The sequence below is a fragment of the Carassius gibelio genome, chromosome A13 (genome assembly GCF_023724105.1).
Source record: "Carassius gibelio isolate Cgi1373 ecotype wild population from Czech Republic chromosome A13, carGib1.2-hapl.c, whole genome shotgun sequence".
In the NCBI taxonomy this organism is placed as follows: Eukaryota; Metazoa; Chordata; class Actinopteri; order Cypriniformes; family Cyprinidae; genus Carassius; species Carassius gibelio.
In genome coordinates, this window is record NC_068383.1 from 17,831,651 (window position 1) to 17,853,761 (window position 22,111).

Below are 22,111 nucleotides of genomic sequence, written 5' to 3' on the forward strand. Positions count from 1 at the left end.
TCAAGGCATCAAAAGCCACCACACACAGACGTGTCAAGGAATTTGCTGAACCACAGACACTTACCTGGCCTAAGTAGAAGAAGAACTGGACTGTTGCCAAGTGGTCCACTGTCCTCTTTTCAGATGAGAGCAAGTTTTGTATTTCATTTGGAAACCAAGGTCCTAGAGTCTGGAGGAAGGGTGGAGAAGCTCATAGCCCAAGTTGCTTGAAGTCCAGGGTTAAGTTTTCACAGTCTGTGATGATTTGGGGTGCAATGTCATCTGCTGGTGTTGGTCCATTGTGTTTTTTAAGACCAAAGTCACTGCACCCGTTTACCAAGAAATTTTGGAGCACTTCATGCTTCCTTCTGCTGACCCGCTTTTTGAAGATGGTGGTTTCATTTTCCAGCAGGATTTGGCACTTGCCCACACTGTCAAAAGCACCAAGAGTTGGTTAAATGAACATGGTGTTAGTGTGCTTGTCTGGCCAGAAAACTCCCCAAACCTGAACCCCATAGGGAGTCTATGGGCTACTGTCAAGAGGAAAAAGAGAAACAAGAGGCCGAACAATGCAGATGAGCTGAAGACCACTGTCAAATAAACCCAAGCTTCCATACCACCTCAGCAGTCCACAAACTGATCACCTCCATACCAAGCTGAATTGAGGCAGTAATTAAAGCAAAAGGAGCCCTCCTAACAAGTACTGAGTACATGTACAGTAAATGAACATACTTTTCAGAAGGCCAACAAAGATTGACTGAATTTATTTTTCAATTATTTGACTGAATTGGTGGGTTGTTAAATGTGAGCCAAAATCATCACAATTGAAAGAACCAAAGACTTAAATTACTTTAAAAAAAGACTTTAAAAAAACTTGAACTTTTCCACGACATTGTAATTTATTGAGATGCACCTGTGTGTGTAGATGTATGCACATATACAGTATGTGTGAATAATCCTTTCTCTCCCTCTCTCTCTCTGTATGTGTGTAGTGTAGAGATTTTTTCAAAGTGGGCAGAGGAATCTATGAGGATCTGTGTCGCCGACTGCCTCTCTACCCGTCTGACTTCACTGATGGTGTGCCATGCATAAACTTACAAATACAAATGTTTTGAACATAAGGTTCAAATTTTGCAGATGTTCTGGAAATAAAAGTTTTCTAAAAGGATATATGATCTTCCAGTGGTCTTAATAATGACCTCAGCTATATTTAAACATGTGACAGTAGTTCAGATGATTTATTAAGAGCTTGTCCACTAATAAGCAGAACCAGGGACAGACGGAAATGACAAAATTCTGTATTTCTGGGATTTATGTCACATTATATTCCTCACAGAGATATACTGTATGGTACAGATGAGCAGTCTGAGGAAATAATAAGATATGTTCTCCTAAACTTTCCTCTCTCTTTCTCTTATTGCATTAGAAACATATGAATCAGTTCATGATTCATAGATATAAACCGTTTTCTGTTTTGCATTGAAATATTCCAGTTATATATTCTGTATATATAAATTATATTTATATAGAAATTTCTGTACTATTTTTTTTTATGAAATTAATGCTTCTATTTAGCAAGGACATATCGTAGGAAAGACATTTATATTACAATACATATTTCTATTTTTTTTTTTTTTATGCAGTCAGTTCATCAAAAAAAATCACTGTTTCCACAAAAAATATTTAGGAGCACAACTGTTTTCATCATTGATAATAAATATAAATGTTTCTTGAGCACCAAATCAGCATTTTATTTCATTATTTCTGAAGGATCATGTGACACTGAAGCCTGGAATAATGACCCCTTTGTATCACAGGAAATTACATTTAAAAATGAGAACAGAAATGTTTTTATTTAATTAATTAAAAAATAATTCTAATAATGTTTCACAATATTACTGTATTTCTTTTATCAAATAAATCCACTCTTGGTGAGCATGAGACTTATTTAAAAAACATAGAAAATCATTCTGACTGCAAACTTTTTTAACAAAGTGCATATCCTTTTCGCATTCACTCTGATTGAGTTTGTTTATTGTTATTGTGCTATAGGGGAATATAGCTCAGATTATTTATTTTATATGTTAACAGCTATAAATACATAATTATATGACGTGCCATTAAACACATTCTTCTCAAGTTCACTTTGCAAGTTGTAATATTTATGTACATTTTATAGAATTGTGTGTGTGTTTCAGGATTAGTGGGTAATAACAAAGCTCTGGTCAAGTTCATGACGACGTCCATCTTCCTCTACATTGCTGTGCTGCTTCCCGCCATCGCTTTTGGCTCACTCAACGATGAGACCACTCGGGGCGAGATTGGTGATCACTCACACACACATACGCTCTTCAGACATCACATTTCCACACACACAAACACAAACTGAGCTGCTTTTTCCTCTTGATTAGATGTTCAGAAGACGATCATCGGGCAGAGTATAGGTGGAATCATCTACTCGTTGTGTGCTGGCTCTCCTCTCGTCATTCCACTGACCACAGCACCCATCGCTATTTTCATCAGCGGTATGTACATGTATGCCTCCACATGCAACAATAGATGCACGTTCACATACACACATACCTTGGCTCTCGTTTGAGGTCTGGTTCTGAACCATTCTTTGTTTTTGCGGTATGTTTAGATGAGCACTCATTGTTTGTCGAATACTTTAACGGTGAGTGTTTAGAGAGCTCTGCTAACCACAGGATGAGGTGGAACAAGACTCTTAATCTCACAAACAGCAGGATGGGAGTCCGATATGGCCCTCATTTGTTTGGGCGAAGTTTGATGTTTGCCCTGGCTGAGAGGAGATTTCCTCCTAAAGCTCATTCCTGCGGGCTGTCACCAGCGGGAGGGTTGCCCTGAAAAATGGTTTTGCTGTAGTAAAACGAAACTGTGTATAGGTAAAAATGCACAGATGAGGACAGAACTGCCAAATCCATCTATAATAATAATATTTCCCTATGAAGGATCTTGTCTTGTGGTTTCTCATGGGAATAACTGGAGGAATTCTTTGAATGTTTGGAAGCAGCTCTTTAAACATCAATCGATGGACATTTACTGTGCGTTATAATCCCCTGTCATTATAAGATTTGAGTTGACTGCGTTTCTGTTCATGTGGAAGACTCCTAATGACCTCAACATTGTGTTGTCGCTTCTGTGTGTTTGTCTCTGTGTGGCTGCAGTGATTAGAGGGGTCTGTGATGATTATGAACTGGACTTTGCAGCATTTTATGCATGTATCGGCCTATGGAACAGCCTCTTTCTCATCATGGGAGGAGTCTTCAACCTTAGCCTGCTTGTTAAGCTTTTCAAGAGGTCAGACACACACACACACACACACACACACCTACAAATATATATAATTGTGCAGACGCCACTGCTTGAATACAGACATGTTTTTGAAATGTATGTTTTTGACCTACAGGTCGATAGAGGAGGTGATAGCTTTGTTCATTTCCATTGCTTTTGTAGCAGACGCAGTTAAGGGCACCATCAAGAGTGAGTGCTACATATACACATACTGTATATACACAGCTGAACCTTTTCAAATAATATGGATTTCTGTGTGAATGATTCTTAGATTATAGTCTGATTTTAACGAGAAATATTGGGGAGACTGGGGCTAGTTGTTACGTTTTAAAATCAAGACTTTCATTGTTACTGCCCAGGAAAAACGACACAGCTAATTTAACACATGAAGCTGTTTAGTTATAATGGGAAGATGCTGTCACACTTCTCCAGTCATTTCTTACAAACGACTGCAAGCTTGCATTCAGACCTCCCTTCATCAGATCCAGAACTGATGGATAGTTCTTCTATTCTTCTATTCTTATATATTTTAAATGTAATTTATGCCTGTGATGTTGAAGCTGAATAAGTCCATTCTCCATCATTATTCATATTATAATATTAAGTCTTAATGATTAACAATATTAATCAATTTAATTTATACTTGCTGAATAAAAGTATTAATTTCTGTCAACAGATAAGTGTTTAATAAAAAAATATATCTCATAAAAATGTGAAAAATCTAAAATTTCCCAATTTAAAAGTGTCATTTTTTCCTGTCCTGATATATCTAAATATACAGCAGCCTTTTTCTGAAAATTTCAATCTATGAGTTAAAATGTACTTTCATGATATACTCAACCCTTTGGAGGATGTATCTTAAAAGCATTATCACAGTTTAAAATTACTGCTGGGCAACGATAACATTTGGGTTTTTTTCCGCAATTAATTGCATTTATGCCTGTGATTAGTCGCAATTAATTGCATTGTTATGCACAACACTAATAATGCATCCAAAGGTAGTGTAGTGTGCACTTTTTCATTTAAAAGTAGTCCTACTGTTATATGAACAAAAGTGCAATAACATTTGGTTTGCAAGCACTTTAAACAAATAAGGTGCTTTTATTCCTTTTACATAGTAGCATTTATTATAGCCTAAATCTCTACTTATAACATTCATGTAATTAAATTAAATATAAAACAAGCCATTTGTCACCGCCAGGACATTACGTTTTTTATAGAAAATATGTTATAGTTTGTTATAGAAAAACAAGTTTTGCTCTGACTACAGAGCCTTGATCATAACATTATAACAGGCACCTTCCTTTCAGAGACCTGTACAATCACGGCACCCATCACAATAGAGTGTGTCACGATGATAACGTGTTAACTCGCTCAACCCTATTGAACATTTAAAACCTTACAGTTAAAAGATTTATTTAAAAATATTGTTATGTGACAGCTTCCCCATGTGACTGGCCTTTTTTAGAAAGGCACACACAAGCATTTTGCAGTGCCATGTCTTTATTGAACAAATGTGTTAAACAATCAAGATAACCTCTACTATAATAACCTTTTGAAAAGAAGGTAATTGGACTCAGTTGGTTTGACCTGCCATGCTGAATGGAAAGCAGCATGCTACTTGTTCCTCAACAAAAATTGAGCTCAATAGCAATCTAGTCTGATCAAAAAGGACTTCAGGAAACGTCAAAAGAAGAACTCATGAAACTCAATGTTTGTGAAGGATTTTGGAAGATTTATGCATATAGTCAGGCAGATTAGCACTATCAGTTCAGCATTGCTGTGCTTCCTAGAAGATGAAGCCAGTCTGAGGTGTGCTGAAACAGCTTCAATAAATAGAAAACGATCACCATTTGCCTGTAAAATAAAAACAAACATTATTTCAACTCAAATTGTGAAACTCGTGTATTAAATAATTTCAATTCACACAGACTCAAGTAGTATAAGTCTTTGGTTCTTTTAATTGTGATGATTTTGGCTCACATTTAATAAAAACCCACCAATTCACTATCTCAACAAATTAGAATATGGTGACATGCTAATTAGCTAACCAACTCAAAACACATGTAAAGGTTTCCTGAGCCTTCAAAAGGTCTCTCAGTTTGGTTCACTAGGCTACACAATCATGGGGAAGACTGCTGTATTACAGTTGTCCAGAAGACAATCATTGAAACCCTTCACAAGGAGGGTAAGCCACAAACATTCATTTCCAAAGAAGCTAACTGTTCACAGAGTGCTGTATCCAAGCATGTTAACAGAAAGTTGAGTGGAAGGAAAAAGTGTGGAAGAAAAAGATGCACAACCAATCAAGAGAACCGCAGCCTTATGAGGATTGTCAAGCAAAAATCGATTTAAGAATTGTGAAACTCGTGTTTTAAATAAATTCAGTGCACACAGACTGCAGTGGTTTAAGTCTTTGGTTCTTTAAATTGTGATGATTTTGGCTCAGATTCAACAAAAACCCACCAATTTATGATCTCAACAAATTAGAATATTTCATAAGACCAATAATAAAAAAATAAAAACATTTTTAGAGACTTTTTGGCCTTCTGGAAAGTATGTTCATTTACCGTACATGTACTGAATACTTGGTAGGGGCTTCTTTTGCTTTAATTACTGCCTCAATTCAGTGTGGTATGGAGGTGATCAGTTTGTGGACTGCTGAGGTGGTGTGGAAGCCCAGGTTTCTTTAACAGTAGCCTTCAGCTCATCTGCATTGTTCGGTCTCTTGTTTCTCTTTTTCCTCTTGACAATACTCCATAGACTCTCTCTGGAGTTCAGGTTTGGGGAGTTTTCTGGCCAGACAAGCACACTAACACCATGGTCATTTAACCAACTTTTGGTGCTTTTGACAGTGTGGGCAAGTGCCAAATCCTGCTGGAAAATGAAACCACCATCTTCAAAAAGCGAGTCAGCAGAAGGAAGCATGAAGTGCTCCAAAATTTCTTGGTAAACGGGTGCAGTGACTTTGGTTTTAAAAAACACAATGGACCAACACCAGCAGATGACATTGCACCCCAAATCATCACAGACTGTGAAAACTTAACCCTGGACTTGGGCTATGGGCTTCTCCACCCTTCCTCCAGACTCTAGGACCTTGGTTTCTAAATAAAATACAAAACTTGCTTTCATCTGAAAAGAGGACTTTGGACCAATGGCAACAGCCCAGTTCTTCTTCTACTTAGGTAAGAGGCCTCTGACATTGTCTGTGGTTCAGGAGTGGTTTAACAAGAGGAATAAAACAATTGTAGCCAAGATCCACCATGTCACGTCTGTATGCATTGACCCCAGCCTCAGTCTATTACTTGTGAGGTTCACTCAAAATCTCTAATCGATTTTGCTTGACAATCCTCATAAGGCTGCGGTTCTCTCGGTTGGTTGTGCATCTTTCTCTTCCACACTTTTTCCTTCCACTCAACTTTCTGTTTACATGCTTGGATACAGCACTCTGTGAACAGTTAGCTTCTTTGGCAATGAATGTTTGTGGCTTACCCTCCTTGTGAAGGGTTTCAATGATTGTCTTCTGGACAACTGTCAGATCAGCAGTCTTACCCTACACCCATTGTGTAGCCTAGTGAACCAAACTGAGAAACCATTTTGAAGACTCAGGAAACCTTTGCAGGTGTTTTGAGTTGATTAGCTGATTAGCATGTCACCATATTCTAATTTGTTGAGATAGTGAATTGGTGGGCTTTTGTTAAATGTGAGCCAAAATCATCACAATTAAAAGAACCAAAGACTTAAACCACTGCAGTCTGTGTGCATTGAGTTTATTTAATACACGAGTTTCACAATTTGAGTTCAATTACTGAAATAAATTAACTTTTCCACGACATAATTTATTGAGATGCATCTGTATACAATATATATGTATATATAATAAATATACACAGTATACAAATATATACTATGTAAACAAAATATTTTATTTCGGATGCGATTAATCATTGCCTAGCACTAATAAATATATACTGTACAAATAACTAATTATTTAACAAATTTAATCAGTAGTGCACAACAAAAACCACAAAATTAAAGTAACATAATGTGTTTGCTTTTGAATTATTTTTGAATTTGTTTTTTAAATTACTAAATATGCAATAAGGCCACATAAGCCAGAAGACACAAAGAAAAATAACTAAAATGTTTTCAGGACAAAAACTTTATTTATTTAAATTTGCTGCGTTCCCGCACTCCACTCTGCATGTCAGACAGCTAGCCATAGTAATAATAATTGTAAAAAAATATATATTATTATTATTAAAATAAATTTCAGTAGTGACCAACATAATGCTCTTTGAGAGTGGTGACATTTGCACTTTGATAGTTGTTTATGAGATGAGATCAGATTGAATCATCGGAAAACAGCTTGATAAAAAAACTCTGATAAGAAACTATTTTTATATTACTATTTTTAAATATTATATATTAATATTTTTAAATTATTATTATTTTTTATATATATATATATATATATATATATATATATATATATATATATATATATATATATATATATATATATATATATATATACCTAAAATAAGTGAAAAGAACATAAAACTCTCCATAACATTGCCAAAGCATCATTGTGGCTGTTATGGATTGCGGAGCGAGTGTAATGATATGGGGCTGTTTTGCTGCCTCAGGGACCAACACATTCCTAGTTATATCAGAAGCAGAATGTCAGAGCGTCTGTTTGTGATCAGAAACTCAAAAGAAGTTGGGTCATTCAACATGACAATGATCCAAAACACAGCAGTTAATCCACAACAGAACGCTTCAAACAAAAGAAATTCAGCACTTCACAATGGCCAAATTAGAGTCTTGACCCCACTTCCTCTAAAATGTTCTGCTGTGATGCGAAACAGGCCATTCAATAAAGACATCTCAAAAATGAACTGAAACCAAGCACATGTGTTATCAGCAGAAAGCTTTGGCTGATGTTATTGGCAGTAAACAAGATTCCACAAAAATTCTGTCAATAATTGTGATCGTTTAAACCAATTATTCAATAAAGATGTGGCGCAGCGAAAATGTTACGCTTTGGAATCCATTCATGCTGACAACTTCAAAAAGTTTACGCAATTCACACAACAAACGTATAAGACGATTTTAGACTGTACTTTTTATGCAGTCTTACCAGTACAATTGCTCCTTTTTTTTCTTAGAAAGGTCAAATAAAATAATATAAATTATATAACAAATAAATTATAATTAATATTTTTTTAACTATTGCAATCATGAATAAATAAGGTGTAATTATTTGAAACAAAAAATATTTAGTGGTTAATTATTTTTTAGTAGTGGTCATAACAATGATCAACAGAAAGCATCGGTTGATGCTGTTAGCAGTAAACAAGATTCTACAAAAACTCAATTCTTCAAAAAAGAGTGCACAAAAAAAGTTTTACACTTTGAAAGTCTGACATTTGCAATACAATACATACAGTAAACATATATTTTAGACTATAATATACAGTTGTTGTTGTTGTTGTTGTTGTTTTTTAAGCAGTCTTGCCAGGACAATGGCACCTTTTTTTAAATTTAGTTACATTTTACTCTTCTAAATTCCAATTTCTGCAGCAAAAACTACTAACCTAACAAATAGAAAGTTCAAAGATTATTAAAGACAAGTGAACAATTCAATAAATTACATGCAACATCACAAACAAATATCAGAGCAGTGTCAAGTTTGTCAGCTGTCCCGTACATCCTTTCATGCTGGCTCCGGGTCATCGGGCAGTCCTTATTGTCAAGCCTGCATACTGTATACTATGCATTCATTTTAACCTATTCTTACAGTTTAAAAATAGTGATACTCTATGTTGATATCTCTGTTCCAGTCTTTCAAGAGTACTACCATGCTCCCACTTTGGCCAATGGGAGTGCAGCAGAGCTGAATCGCATCAGTGGAAGTCTATATTCAGGGGAACTGAACCTGACAGAGACAGGCCCCGTGTCCCTCCCAGAATCCTTCATTCTGTGCACACGGGCACGGCCTCTTCTCTGTCTCCTCCTCATGCTGGGCACACTGTGGGTGGGATACACACTGTACCAGTTCAGGAGGAGGTGAGGAGCCCTCCCAGTCTCACACACACACACTGATGGGGATTTTAAAGAGTGATACAAGACTGTTTTGACACCCCCATCTTTCATTTTTCCTGGCAGTCCGTTTCTGCATGTGAAGATGAGAGAGATTCTGTCCGACTGTGCTCTGCCTATCTCAGTGCTTGTCTTCTCTTATGTGGGATCATACGTCTTCAACGACATTGCCTGTGAGTCACTATATGTGTTCATGTCGCACACACACCGGAACTAATGTATAAATATGCAAACATTACAACTCTTCAATACTGTTCTCCATTTGATGATTGAGCATTTAGATCCACAACATTGGACAAGTGCCCGGCCCAAAAAAAAAAAAAAACTACTCAATTATTATTATTTTCTTTTTTTATTTTGTATTTTTTTTTTTTTTACCAGAACACTATATTGAATATTTTCTGGCATGAGTTATTTTTGTTATTTGCATTTGTATAAATTTTTTATTATTAACTATATATTTTTTCAGTTAATTATATCATATTTTTTATATTCTCATTTAAAAAAAAAAGTTTAGTGTTTTTGTTTTTGTTTTGTCAAAACATGTTTCTTTATATTATTTTAATATTTATTGTATAATTATTTATATTATTTCTCATTTAACTAATATTTGTGATTAGTGTTTTGTTGGTATTTTATATTTTTTTGACACAAAACTGTAATTTTTATATTATTTATATTTGATTAGTTTTTATATTGATTATATTTTTTATCTCTTTATCAGTATGAATTATTAATGCTATTGTTATTTTTATTTGACATGAAAAATCATTCTTTATCATTTGCATTTGATTTTTTGTATTCATTAAATTATTTCACTTCATATTAGTCATTCAGTATTAATGTTTTATGTTTTGATCATAATAATAGTATTTAAATCAAGGTGAAGAAAGTGGGCTCATTTATGGTATAATTTAAGCAAAAGAAAATCGAAACACTCATAATAATAAAACTGCTTTATGTAAATTTGAATCATATTGGGGGATTATCTTTGTGTCAAAATTCAGCATTTAAACAGCAATTTTAAAATGACATGCGAGCATAGCAGAGAAGATTCTGTACTGAGAATCAGTTAAATTTTGGCTCAATTTGAGTCCAGGAAGGCTTGCCAAATTGTACGGCCCTACCAACACACACATGCACGCACGCACACACACACACACACACACACACACACTCCCTCTCTTACTGCCAGAGCATTACAGAAGAGCCAGTCACTCTGACTATCACTACATTATTTCTCCAACTCCTCTGTCATCATTTTGGTGTGGGAGTTTTGGTTATCAGAGTGAGATTTTACTTCTTACCTCAGGCTCTTTAAACGTTCACTGAGTGCTCCAATACTGCAGTCAAGAGGCTCATATTATCAAATTAGATCAAATCACAACCTCTCAGGAAAAGGCCAAACAGCCCAAATCTTTGCAGTAGTGTTGTGCTATATAAATATTCCCCAAATCTATTTGTATTTTATTTCATATCCTCCCCAATGTTTTCTTCCAGGTAATATGTTCCAAGTAATGCTATCAGGCTTTGGACAACTTGGTTGTGCCCTTTTTGGCTGTGTTTTTTTTTTTTTTTCTATGGCCATTTTCCCGCAGTAGAAATCCCTTTTCAGTATTGTGAAGTGACATGATGGAGATCCCACTGTGCAGAGGATCTGTAATGGTTTGTGAGCTGAGGTTCACTCTGTTATTTGTTCTCTTCTAGTGCCGGTGTTTAACTTCCATGAAGGTCCGGTGTTTCAAATAGCCCCGCTGGATAAGCTGAGCGGAGCGAGTGTCCTGAGTGCAATGGGTCTGGGCTTCCTCCTGTTTCTCCTCATCTTCATCGACCAGAACATCGTCGTTTCTCTCACAAATGCACCCGAAAACAGGTACACCTCTTTTGAAATTAGTTTCAGCTAGACTTTTGTTTTGAAAACATCTCGCCACTCATACAAGTAAAAATACAGATTATTCAAATGAATTTAACTTAAAGATTAACCCAACCAGGCACAATGTGATAAATTATAAGCAGCCTATTTCATGTTGAGGAGTGTTTACACTGACAGTGATTTATTGCATTCTACACTCATTTATTTCCAAAGAGCAACAAGTGAGCAACACAACCTAGTCTTTCTGTACATTATCATTACCGTATTTAAAGGTTAAGAAAGTTAGCAAAAATTCAAACGGAAGGGAAGTGTTTAATTTGACCCTCTGACTTCGATTGTATAAAGTGATATGTCATTTAAAATAATATTAATGAACATATTTTCATGACTAAACTGTATGCATTTATTTATTTTTTTGTTCTAATAAGGCACTGAACAGAGTACACATAATTGTCTTAGCTTTTGGGTCCAATATCCACACACTAATGTACTGATTTTACACAAATGTTGTGAAATATCATTGCCATTTAAAATAACTTTTTTTAATATATATATATATATATATATATATATATATATATATATATATATATATATATATATATATATATATATATATATATATATATAATGTGCTGATTTGGTGCTCAGAAAAAAAGGAAAAGAAAATTGACATTATAAATGCCTTTACTGTCACTTTTGATCAGTTGCATCCTTGCCAAATAGGAGTATTAATAAAACATAAAAAAAACATACTGACCTCAAATTTTTGAACAGTATTTCAGGTTATAGCATGACAACATTCAGCCCAATGATACCTAGCTGCATATTAAACATCAAATATATTATGATTGGCTTTCAGCATGGACATAAAAATGATGCATTGCTGGAAACTGGTCCCTTGGTACCTCAGTAGGACACTGGGTCAGATTGTGCGGTGGTCTTAGAGTAGGGCACCACCGTTGAACACTGTTAAGTCGTCACTGTGTGTGTGCTACAGGTTACAGAAGGGCACGGCGTATCACTGGGACCTGACTCTGTCTGGCTTGATTAATATTTTGATGTCTGTGCTGGGCTTACCATGGATGCATGCTGCGTTCCCGCACTCCACTCTGCACGTCAGACAGCTAGCCATCGTGGAGGAACGAGTGGAGGGAGGACACCTCTACGAGACGTGAGCACACACCACAAACAATTACACTCACTATCAATCTGTGAAGCACAAAACATTATAGTAGCTATTGGCACAGTGGGCTTGGTTTTAAATGACTCCTTTGTGTGTGTACGTGTGCGTGTGTGTAGTATAGTGAGTGTGAAGGAGACACGGGTGACCTCGCTCGTGGCTAACATCCTGATAGGCGTGAGCTTGTTTCTGCTGCCGGTGCCCCTGCAGTGGATTCCTAAGCCTGTGCTCTATGGGCTCTTCCTCTACATCGCTCTCACCTCCATTGACGGCAATCAAATGTGCGACCGCATGGCTCTGCTACTCAAAGAACAAGTAAGTGTGCGCATGTGTGTCTTTGATGAAAACAAAGGCAAATAAAAGTCAAAGGTACTGTACAAATAAGAACACAGAAGAGAGAGCGGTGCACTCAAATAAAGCAACGGAGCGCCCTCTGCCTGACATAGATGGAGATGTCACTGATGCATTTTGTGGCTGGAACTTTGGGCATTTTTACCCAGGCGTAAATGTCCTCCATGATGCGTGTGTGATGGATCATGAGGTGGTGTGAGATTTTTTAATTAACTATTAACCTATAAAACCTATTTTTATTAACAATTAAGTTAATATAAGTTTAAGCATAACATAAAATAATATTAAATCTAATTTAATATAATACATTGTATGCTCAGTATGGCTGCATTTATTAAACAGTAATATTCTGAAATGTTATTGTAATTTAAAATAACAGTTTGCATTTTAATTTTTTAAAAATGTAATTCATACATTTGATGGCTAAGCTTCATTACTCCAGTCTTCAGTGTCACATGATCTTTCAAAAATAATAAGCTGATTTGCTGCTCCAGAAATCTCGTATAATTATAACATCATAAATGTCTTTATAAATACCTTGCTGAATAAAATTATTAATTTCTTAGAAGAAGAATTCTTTAAAAAAAAAAACTTTGAACAGTATTGTGTTTTAACTTTTTGAAAGCATAAATATTATATACTACATATTATTGTATTATATACTATATATTAAGTAGTAAAGTAAAAATCTGCCCAGTATAATCATGGACATGATCTTCATTCATTTACATATAGCCTGGCAATAGATCATATTTCTGTCTGTATTATGGAACTCGTGTATGTGACCAGGTGTGTATGAAATGTCCATATTTAACCCATCGTAGTCCCATCAGTCAAGATGTTGAGGGGTATACGGTTTGAATTATCTGCATTATGATAGCTGTAACCAATTCTGTCTTTCTTTTCTTTATCTCTCTTTCTCAGACGTCCTACCCCCCCGCTCACTACATCCGCAAGGTGCCGCAGAGGAAGATCCATTACTTCACTTTCCTTCAGATGGTGCAGCTACTTTTTCTGTGTGCGTTTGGGATGTACCCTCTCCCGTATATGAAAATGATCTTTCCTCTGCTAATGTTTATCCTCATACCCATCAGGTGAGAACTGAAATGTCTTTAGCTCCGGTCTGTTTGTGTTGCTGTGCACATGCATGTGTAATAAATGGTGTTTGTTAAAGGTCATACTACAGAAAGATGAACTATGCTTCACATGATGTGGCTTGTTCATGATAGAGGAGAGAAACAATCGTTCTCAGAAATGACTGTAGTAATTTGCTTTTCATAGATTTTCAAAATGTCATGTGGTGTGACATCAAGTAACAATATATTTTTCCTTACACTGTGAATACTTGTGAGTGACACAGAGAAAAGACAAAATGATAAAGTATTAATATAATAAAACAAATAGAACCAGTACTTTATTTCCGAGGTCAAAAGTATTTTTAAATACAAATATTGTGAATTATTATTATATTTTTGGTCAGTCACAAAACAGAATACTTTACAACCTAAACTAACTTTGTCTGGGCATAAAAAGGTCAAACAATCTAATACTTTCAAAGACTTGATGACATAGACACACAGTCTTGTCCTGTTTTATGCCATTTTTTATCTCTGCATGTTTGTTGCAGCACATGATTTGGTAGCAAAAGAAAAGTTTTGAAGTACTTTTGTTAAAATAAAATGAGAAGAAAAAAAAGGTTTAAAATGTATTAATATATATTTTTTGGAATCAGTAAGGTTGTCTATTCAGTAATACTATAAACAATTGTATTTCTTAATAAATAATTATTCATTAATTTGTTGTTATTATTATAATAATTGAATACAAATGCATTTATTAATAAAACAAAAAATCAACTATATATTTTCCTAATTATCTATTTGTATGTAATTAACATAGCTGTAATTGTGTCCCCATCTCAGGAACTGTCTTCTGCCGAGGATCATTGAGGCTAAGTACCTGGACATTATGGATGCACAGCGCATGTGAACGCATGCACACTGAGCCTCTGAGCAAAGGATTCTGGGAATTGTATTTCTAAAATGCAAAACTCTGGGATGAAAAACAACCTGATTCTAGTGTTTAACAGCAGACATTCGGACGAAGCACTGCACGACTTAGAGAGAGATTAGAAAAGAAGGATATATGAAGACAGAACAAGAGAGGGGGAAGATAAGATGCCTGTCCGAACAGAGTATTAAGACAGACCACTGTCTGACTGTTGACCTTGGACAGTCAATGCTTCTCTCATAATCTGAATAGTACACCAAAGCCCCCCCCACCCTTCTATTCTGATGTATCCATGCATCACAAACACTTGATCTTTGAGACGTAGGAAACCATCACACGTATTCTCAACAACTGTGCCATGACTAAAATACATCTCCGACCATAGTGTTCTCGACACAAATACAGCTGGTTTTGAACAAGAGACTGAACTGAACCTGTAGCAATACCTCTTAATGCTGAACGTTGATGCGCACACACACACACACACACACACAAAAACCCAGTGCAAAACCTCTCATACGTCAAGTAAAAAAGCTGTCAATGGCAGATTTTCCAGTGCATTTTGGTACATATCAGTGCAAATAAGTAATAATGAAGTGAGCATGGACCAAAAGAATACACTCACCTTAGGAAACTGTGTCTCATAGCAATATAGCGGATTATTAGAGGCTATCAATATTTTAGAGTTTTCTAAACAGGGTTTTCCTTCAAGGTAAGGGACTTCTAGTTTGGATACCCACTGATGTTTAGAGAATGTATCCTAAGCGCTGGGGTTTCAGGGAAATGGACAAAATCAAGCAGCATTTCTGCAGACCTTACTCACTGCTGAATGGACTCCGACATTAAGCTTTGCACATCTGTGACTCCACATCTGTGTACCTTCTCCAGTCACACACATACACACAAACAGAGGCATGATTATAAACAATACCCAAAAGAAAGGCACTTAAGCGCACACTTTATCTCTCCATATCACAATATATTTAAAACAGAGAAGGCATGCCTTTTTTAAGACATTGCAACTTTTGATTTGTATTACTATTATGTAATTTGCTGTTATTATTAAAGGCAACTGGAAATAATGGTCAAAAGAAGGTATAGTACCATTATATCCCTACTTCGTAATTGTTTATAGTTGTTCGCAATCTTTCTGAATAAAAGAAATGGGAAGACGCAGATATCTCTGATGTTTTTAACCCATCAAACCATGTTACATTCCTAGAGAGAGTGCATTATAAACGAAGGCACACAAACTGAGAAAGACATGGTTTGACTAACTGTGGGCAAAAAAGCGAGCACCTATGCACTTAATCATAGGCAATGAGGTTAGAGAAAGCAGAGAACCAGACTAGACTGATTTTTGTCATTGAAATCTTTAAGCTTCAGAGAGATAGAGACAGATTAGATGAACTGTTGAAAAGGTTGGTTTTCTCTTGAACATCTCGCTCCACTTGCGTAATCATCATTCCTGTTTCTCTCTATCTCTTCCCTGTAACGGTATCATAGTTATTCTCCTTGAGTCCAGACCTCTGGTGTAGAAACAAGCTCCCTTCAGTAATCCTGTTCGTCATTGGACATCTCTCAGTATTTACTGTAATATTGAAGTATTCAGCTTTAATTTGTGATCGCTCACACCGGGCTGGGATATGTTGACGAGTTCTGTTCTGTGCTGTTTAAATATTGTTTTTTTTGTTTTCGTTTTTTTCTAATCATGAATGTATACTGTGTAGATTTTTATATAGCACATAAAAAAGATCCATTGTCGAACTGATTTTGTCAAACAGATAAGCTAAATTTGTAAACTGCAATATGTAAAAACTATGGTAAATAAGAGACATGTTTATTGGAAGGATTGTGTGGGTTTAATAGGGGTATGCTATACACTGAAATCTAGGATCATTTCAAGCTGATTGCCAAATAAAGAGATATATTGATACCCATCTGTTTCAGCTCTCTATTTATGTTGGCTATACAGTTGATTTACATTGCTAATCACTACAATTTCTTTCTTTCTTTCTTTATTCTTCAGATAGTCAGATAGATAGATGTAAAAATAGTAATACTAGTTCCAACCATGCAATAACACACACAAACAATTACCAGTGTTTATTGCATTTTATTATTGCAGCCTTGATTTAGCTCATTCAAGACAAATCATTCTGAAATAAATATATTTTAAATATGTTATCTCTCCGCTGGATGTTGGATATTGTCAATAAAATGCTGTTTGTTAAAACCAAATTTCGTACATGTGTTAAAAATAAAATAAATAATAATAATAGAATACTTTTAATTCGTCCAAAATCACTTTTTTTGGACCACTTAATGGCGATGCTGAGTAATAAACCAAGTTTCAATAAATTTGATTCCTCATTGCTTAACAAAAGTTTCATTTTACCATCACGAGTCAAAACATTTCTAGGTGTCATGACTTTAAGCTAACCGTCTCTCGTCCCATCAGCTAATCCCCAAGTCCTCGGTTTACTACAAATGCCATCGGTTATCGGCTCTTTAAGAATCGGACTCGTCTGAAAGAGACGATTCTAGATTCAGTCGACCGAATCAAAAAGTTCAGCTGGGTATTTCCGGTATTTCCAACCGATTGGACGAAAAGATCAGAGGTTTGTGCAACCGATTCATTGAAAAGATCCGACTCAAGTCAAGCAGAATCGGAATCCCTACTTTGTGTACTTTGTTCCTGCCATTGCGTCAAACAGCACGAGCTTGTTACGAATACACCTGAACTGACAGCTGCTATTTTGAGCGTCCTTTAGTATCTCGCGTACTGTCCGTTCAGTTGCGCTGCTCTGGTATCACTCTGCTCGTGCACGCATCCGTGGTGTTGGTCGTGGACGCGCTTAGTGATGAGGCCGTGGAGGTGGGTTGAGTTTGCAGTGACTGTGACCAGCAGCAGCAGATCTCTCCTCCTCTCTCTGCCGGGGAAACACGTGCGGAGCAGCAGGCGGCACCACGGCACTCTCATGGCTGAGGAGGCCAAAAAATTGGCAGCTTATGCAGCTGTAGACAACCACATACAGGTGAGATTGTGCGTTTGACTTCGTTGTGACACATTAGCACTAACGTTACTTATGTTAGTTTAACAGGATAAACGGGCGTAGCAAACACGATGCGTATCGATGTAACGTCAAACGTGTCTCGCGTTATTAACTTACGCGACAACAGACCGACAGCAACGTTACTGCTGTTTTGTATATGCTAAGGCTAACTGTTCTGACAGTTAAATTATATAGTGAGTATCCTCTGTGACACTTGGCTAGCTGTGATGCTACATGTTCGCTTCATAGGGTCGATTTGTAGTGAAGTCAGCTAGAAGTGTGTAGCTCAGGTCACATCAGTTCCGCTGCGGGGTTCTTTACACATACAATACAATAAGCTAGGTAACGTTAATGCTAATTCTGCTCAAATTAAACGTTTAGCAGTTAGCATGTTTGGAAAAAGCTACGTGTTTGTAACGGGTGTTGTCTGTGTGGACTGTGAATAATCAGTCGATTGATTTAAGGTGAATCAATCAATGGTACAAAGTACACTAGCAGTTTGAACTTTGAGGTCTGCAAACTTCAGACTTTTGCATACTTAAAAAAAAAAAAAACTGACTACGTTTAGTGCATTGGCCGTGATATTGTATTTCCAAAGCAGTGGTCATTAAAGGGACACTTTTTTCCCTGTAAAGTGTTCTAGATATGTTAAGTAACATGTTCAAATACAAAAATGCTATTTTTGTATGTGTAAATTATAAACCTCATTGAAAATTTACTAAAAATAAAACTGCCCCAATAAACTTGGTTTGGTTACATCTTAAAAACACTCTAGAAATTGAACCCATGAGGATTTAGTTTTTTTAGCGCCATGATGTACTATTTCAAGTTAAGCATCACCTTTACTGACCCTTTGACCCTTTTATTATCAGTGTTGTGTTTCCCTCATGTGTGACTGTTTTGTTTGGTTATGCTTCTATTTGGTTGTACTTATATGAAATGTGTCTCTTCATTTTTCTATCAGAATAATCAGGTAGTCGGAGTGGGCAGTGGCTCAACTATCGTCTATGCTGTGGACAGGCTGGGTAAGACTTTTCATCTAATATTATCCACTCTTGCTTCAAGCTCTCAACCATGATAACTGCTAAAGGAAGATGCTTTCTCTTTAGCTGAGAGGGTCAGACAGGAGAAGCTGAATATTGTGTGTGTTCCTACATCTTTCCAGGTCAGTACGAAACGACATTTGGAACTATGACACTAGATAACACCTGTGTTTTATGACTGACTGATTAGATTTGTGTTGATCCAGGCCCGTCAGTTGATTCTGCAGCATGGTCTCACTCTGTCTGATTTAGACAGACATCCTGAGGTGAGTTTGGCCCGAGACTGCATGAGGACGGCCAGCGGGAATGGGTCAATTGCATTTGCTTCAGGAAGACAATAGAAGAGTAGAAAAAATATTTAGACTACAGCTCAAGTAACACTATCGAATGGACAAATTTAATAAAACAATGCAATGTTGTGGGCTGAAATATCAAGTAACAGCTTTAGTACGGCTGGTTTAATTTATCACCTGAGTACACTTTTTTTTTTCTTTTTTTTTTTTTTTTTTTTTGGTCTTTTAGCTGGATGTAGCGATTGATGGAGCCGATGAGGTTGATGCTGCTTTGACGCTGATAAAAGGAGGAGGGTATGATTGGAAAATCTGTTTTCCCCCATTTCTCTTCACTTTCATTTATGTGAAACCCCAAGGTGTCATCAGGCCTAGCCTCACATCCTTTTCTTTTTTTCCTTCCTCAAACTAGAGGATGCTTAACCCAGGAGAAGATTGTGGCTGGCTGTGCCAAACACTTCATTGTCATCGCAGACTATAGGTATGTATGTGGTGTCTAGCAGATGTTTTTATCCAAAGTGACTTCATCTCACACATTTCCCCGGAAAAAAAGCCACTGCATTGCTAGCACTGGGCGGTATTGTTTGAAGTACAATATTTGGTATATATTTAGCATCCCATAATTGCTGTTGATCACACTGCTGATCACAGTGTGTGATTGCTATAATTATATGAGAGTCTTCCACTGGAAGTTCAGAAGTGTTTGGATGATGTCATTTTGTTGTTTGTGTGGATAGAAAGGACTCGAAGACCCTGGGACAGCAGTGGAAGAAAGGTGTGCCCGTGGAGGTCATTCCCATGGCCTATGTGCCCGTGTCCAGAGCCATTGCCCGGCGCTTTGGAGGAGACGCTGTGCTGAGGATGGCAGTCAGTAAAGCTGTAAGAGATTCTTACTAATGGATCTTGAATTACAGTTGTGTTGTTTACATATTAAAGGGTTCTTTTTGTAAAAAATTACAACGTCCTGCTCTAAAATATGAACTAATTTTTATTTGATTTCATTTGAATAAAAAAAGCTTGATTTATTATAGATAATAACTCATCATATTTGTCTTTTCTGCACTAGTTGGTGTTATTTGGGGTATTATAATGATATAATACAATCATAATATTTTTTGACATGCTCCCCCCCCATCTCGTTTTTTTTTTTTTTTCTTTTAATCTAACTTGATTTTCCCAGAAAGGAGCAGTGTTCCTTGTACGTCCTCGTAATCATCTCATTAAGCTTGGAATGTGGGCTTCTATGATATTGATGGTCCAGTCACCTGATGTTCTTTCTTTACGATATTTAACATTAGGGTCCAGTGGTTACTGATAACAGTAACTTCATCCTGGATTGGAAGTTTGAACACGCACAGAACTGGAAAGAGGTCAACACAGCCATCAAGATGATCCCAGGTCAGTAATGATGATGAACACCTTTCTTTTTCTCTACTGTTAAAAAGTGTTTTGATTTGATTTTAAAGAAGTCTGTTCTGTTCACCAAGGCTGCATTTATTTGGGACTTTACTGGGACTTTTGAACAATATAACATCTTTGCTGAATAAAATATTTATTTCCAACTGCAAACTGTTGAACAGTAGTGTATGTATTCCTAAGCACAAATGAATTGTCTCTCTCTTTTTTATTAAAGGTGTGGTTGAGACGGGTTTGTTTGTGGGGATGGCTGAGCGGGTGTACTTCGGTATGGAGGACGGGAGTGTCAAGACCAGAGACCCTCCTGTCAACTGAAAAGATCTTTCCTCTGCTCTTGCAGTAGACCAGCCTGCGCACCTCAAGTGCCGTTCAAACACACACTCTTCCAGCTCTTTGCCTACATGTTCTGTTACAGAAACCGTCTGATCAGTCCCTCTATTGATACTTTGCACATGGAATATGGATTTTTACACAATAATCCAACATTAGATTCTCAGACCATTCAGATATTTCAGTTTTTCCTCTCATACCCTCTGTCTTAAGTTGGGCTGGAGTCTACAGTGACTGTCCATAGTGTACATCTACAGTGTCAGCTTGCCTTCTGTGCTTCTTTTATGTAGCCGTGAATGTTGTCTTACATGGGGGGGGGCTGTAAAATGTATGAATACTGTGGCTTGCGTCTGTGCCTCCATCAATGTATATTTTCACAAAGCATAGTTGCTAGCCTCTCAAATGCATGCAGCTTTAAAGAAAATCTCAATCACACCTGATTTCATCATTAGTATAGTTTCTGTATTTCTGTCTGATTGTTTTGATTCTGTTTTGTTGACTGAATATAACAGATTTCCTCAGATGCTCCTGAAACCTCAAGTGAAACTAGTGGCCTTTGCCAGCACACAGCGGTCGGTTTAGTTCAGTGATGAATCATTTTCAGAGCATTTTGCCTCTGGACAAAAAAAAAAAAAAAAACACTATTTGAAGTTGTGAAATGCCGGTTGGCTTTTGATATTGATTTTGTATAATTTTTCGATGTGCCTGTGGCCACTAACACAGTGTTGTCACTAGATGAAAGCAGCAGTGAGTTGGTGGGACAGCTGAAAGCCTTATCTTCTGTACTTTTATTGATCTTCAGTTCTGTTCATGAAAACTCTTCACAGAGGTCACTGTGATTTTAAGGTAGGGTACTACTTCAAATACCAGCTTGTGTTTTACTTTACCAATTTTACTGTGATACTGAGGTTTTCAAATGTTGTGCTTCACACTGAAAATCTATTAAAACTGAACCAATCAACTATAAACAATGTTCGTTATTTGCGTCTGACGTGTTTACTGGACCAGTATGGCAAAACATGGCTTAAAAGATTATTTAGCAAACCACAAGAGGACGCCATATACATTACGCAATACCTAGTCTTTATAACCACAAATTGAGAACGGGAATGCTCAAGCTTTCCTAAACTATTTGTAAATGTATTATTTTGGAAACATTAAGG

General features: G+C 36.5%; 2 protein-coding genes across 8 annotated transcripts in view; both read left to right on the forward strand.

Moving 5' to 3' along the window:
* The window catches only part of LOC128026359 (solute carrier family 4 member 11), a 73,521-nt gene extending 56,768 nt beyond the window's left edge, over nucleotides 1-16,753 (forward strand). For all 7 annotated transcript variants that reach the window (XM_052613425.1, XM_052613431.1, XM_052613427.1 and 4 more), the window contains 12 exons: nucleotides 972-1,056; nucleotides 2,178-2,303; nucleotides 2,391-2,504; nucleotides 3,165-3,297; nucleotides 3,407-3,480; nucleotides 9,138-9,363; nucleotides 9,463-9,569; nucleotides 11,104-11,269; nucleotides 12,270-12,443; nucleotides 12,572-12,767; nucleotides 13,728-13,897; nucleotides 14,726-16,753. In XM_052613425.1, the coding sequence (XP_052469385.1) occupies nucleotides 972-1,056; nucleotides 2,178-2,303; nucleotides 2,391-2,504; nucleotides 3,165-3,297; nucleotides 3,407-3,480; nucleotides 9,138-9,363; nucleotides 9,463-9,569; nucleotides 11,104-11,269; nucleotides 12,270-12,443; nucleotides 12,572-12,767; nucleotides 13,728-13,897; nucleotides 14,726-14,792 (1,638 nt within the window). In that variant the 3' untranslated portion in view covers nucleotides 14,793-16,753. The remainder of the gene's footprint in view (nucleotides 1-971; nucleotides 1,057-2,177; nucleotides 2,304-2,390; nucleotides 2,505-3,164; nucleotides 3,298-3,406; nucleotides 3,481-9,137; nucleotides 9,364-9,462; nucleotides 9,570-11,103; nucleotides 11,270-12,269; nucleotides 12,444-12,571; nucleotides 12,768-13,727; nucleotides 13,898-14,725) is intronic.
* Nucleotides 16,754-17,457: 704 nt separating this feature from the next.
* Nucleotides 17,458-21,919, forward strand: LOC128026365 (ribose-5-phosphate isomerase-like). Its single transcript, XM_052613440.1, has 9 exons — nucleotides 17,458-17,851; nucleotides 18,834-18,894; nucleotides 18,979-19,034; nucleotides 19,119-19,178; nucleotides 19,435-19,499; nucleotides 19,615-19,683; nucleotides 19,940-20,081; nucleotides 20,501-20,600; nucleotides 20,836-21,919. The coding sequence occupies exons 1-9, from the start codon at nucleotides 17,678-17,680 to the stop codon at nucleotides 20,931-20,933; spliced, it is 825 nt and encodes a 274-aa protein (XP_052469400.1). The 5' UTR covers nucleotides 17,458-17,677; the 3' UTR covers nucleotides 20,934-21,919.
* The last annotated feature ends 192 nt before the right edge of the window (nucleotides 21,920-22,111 follow it).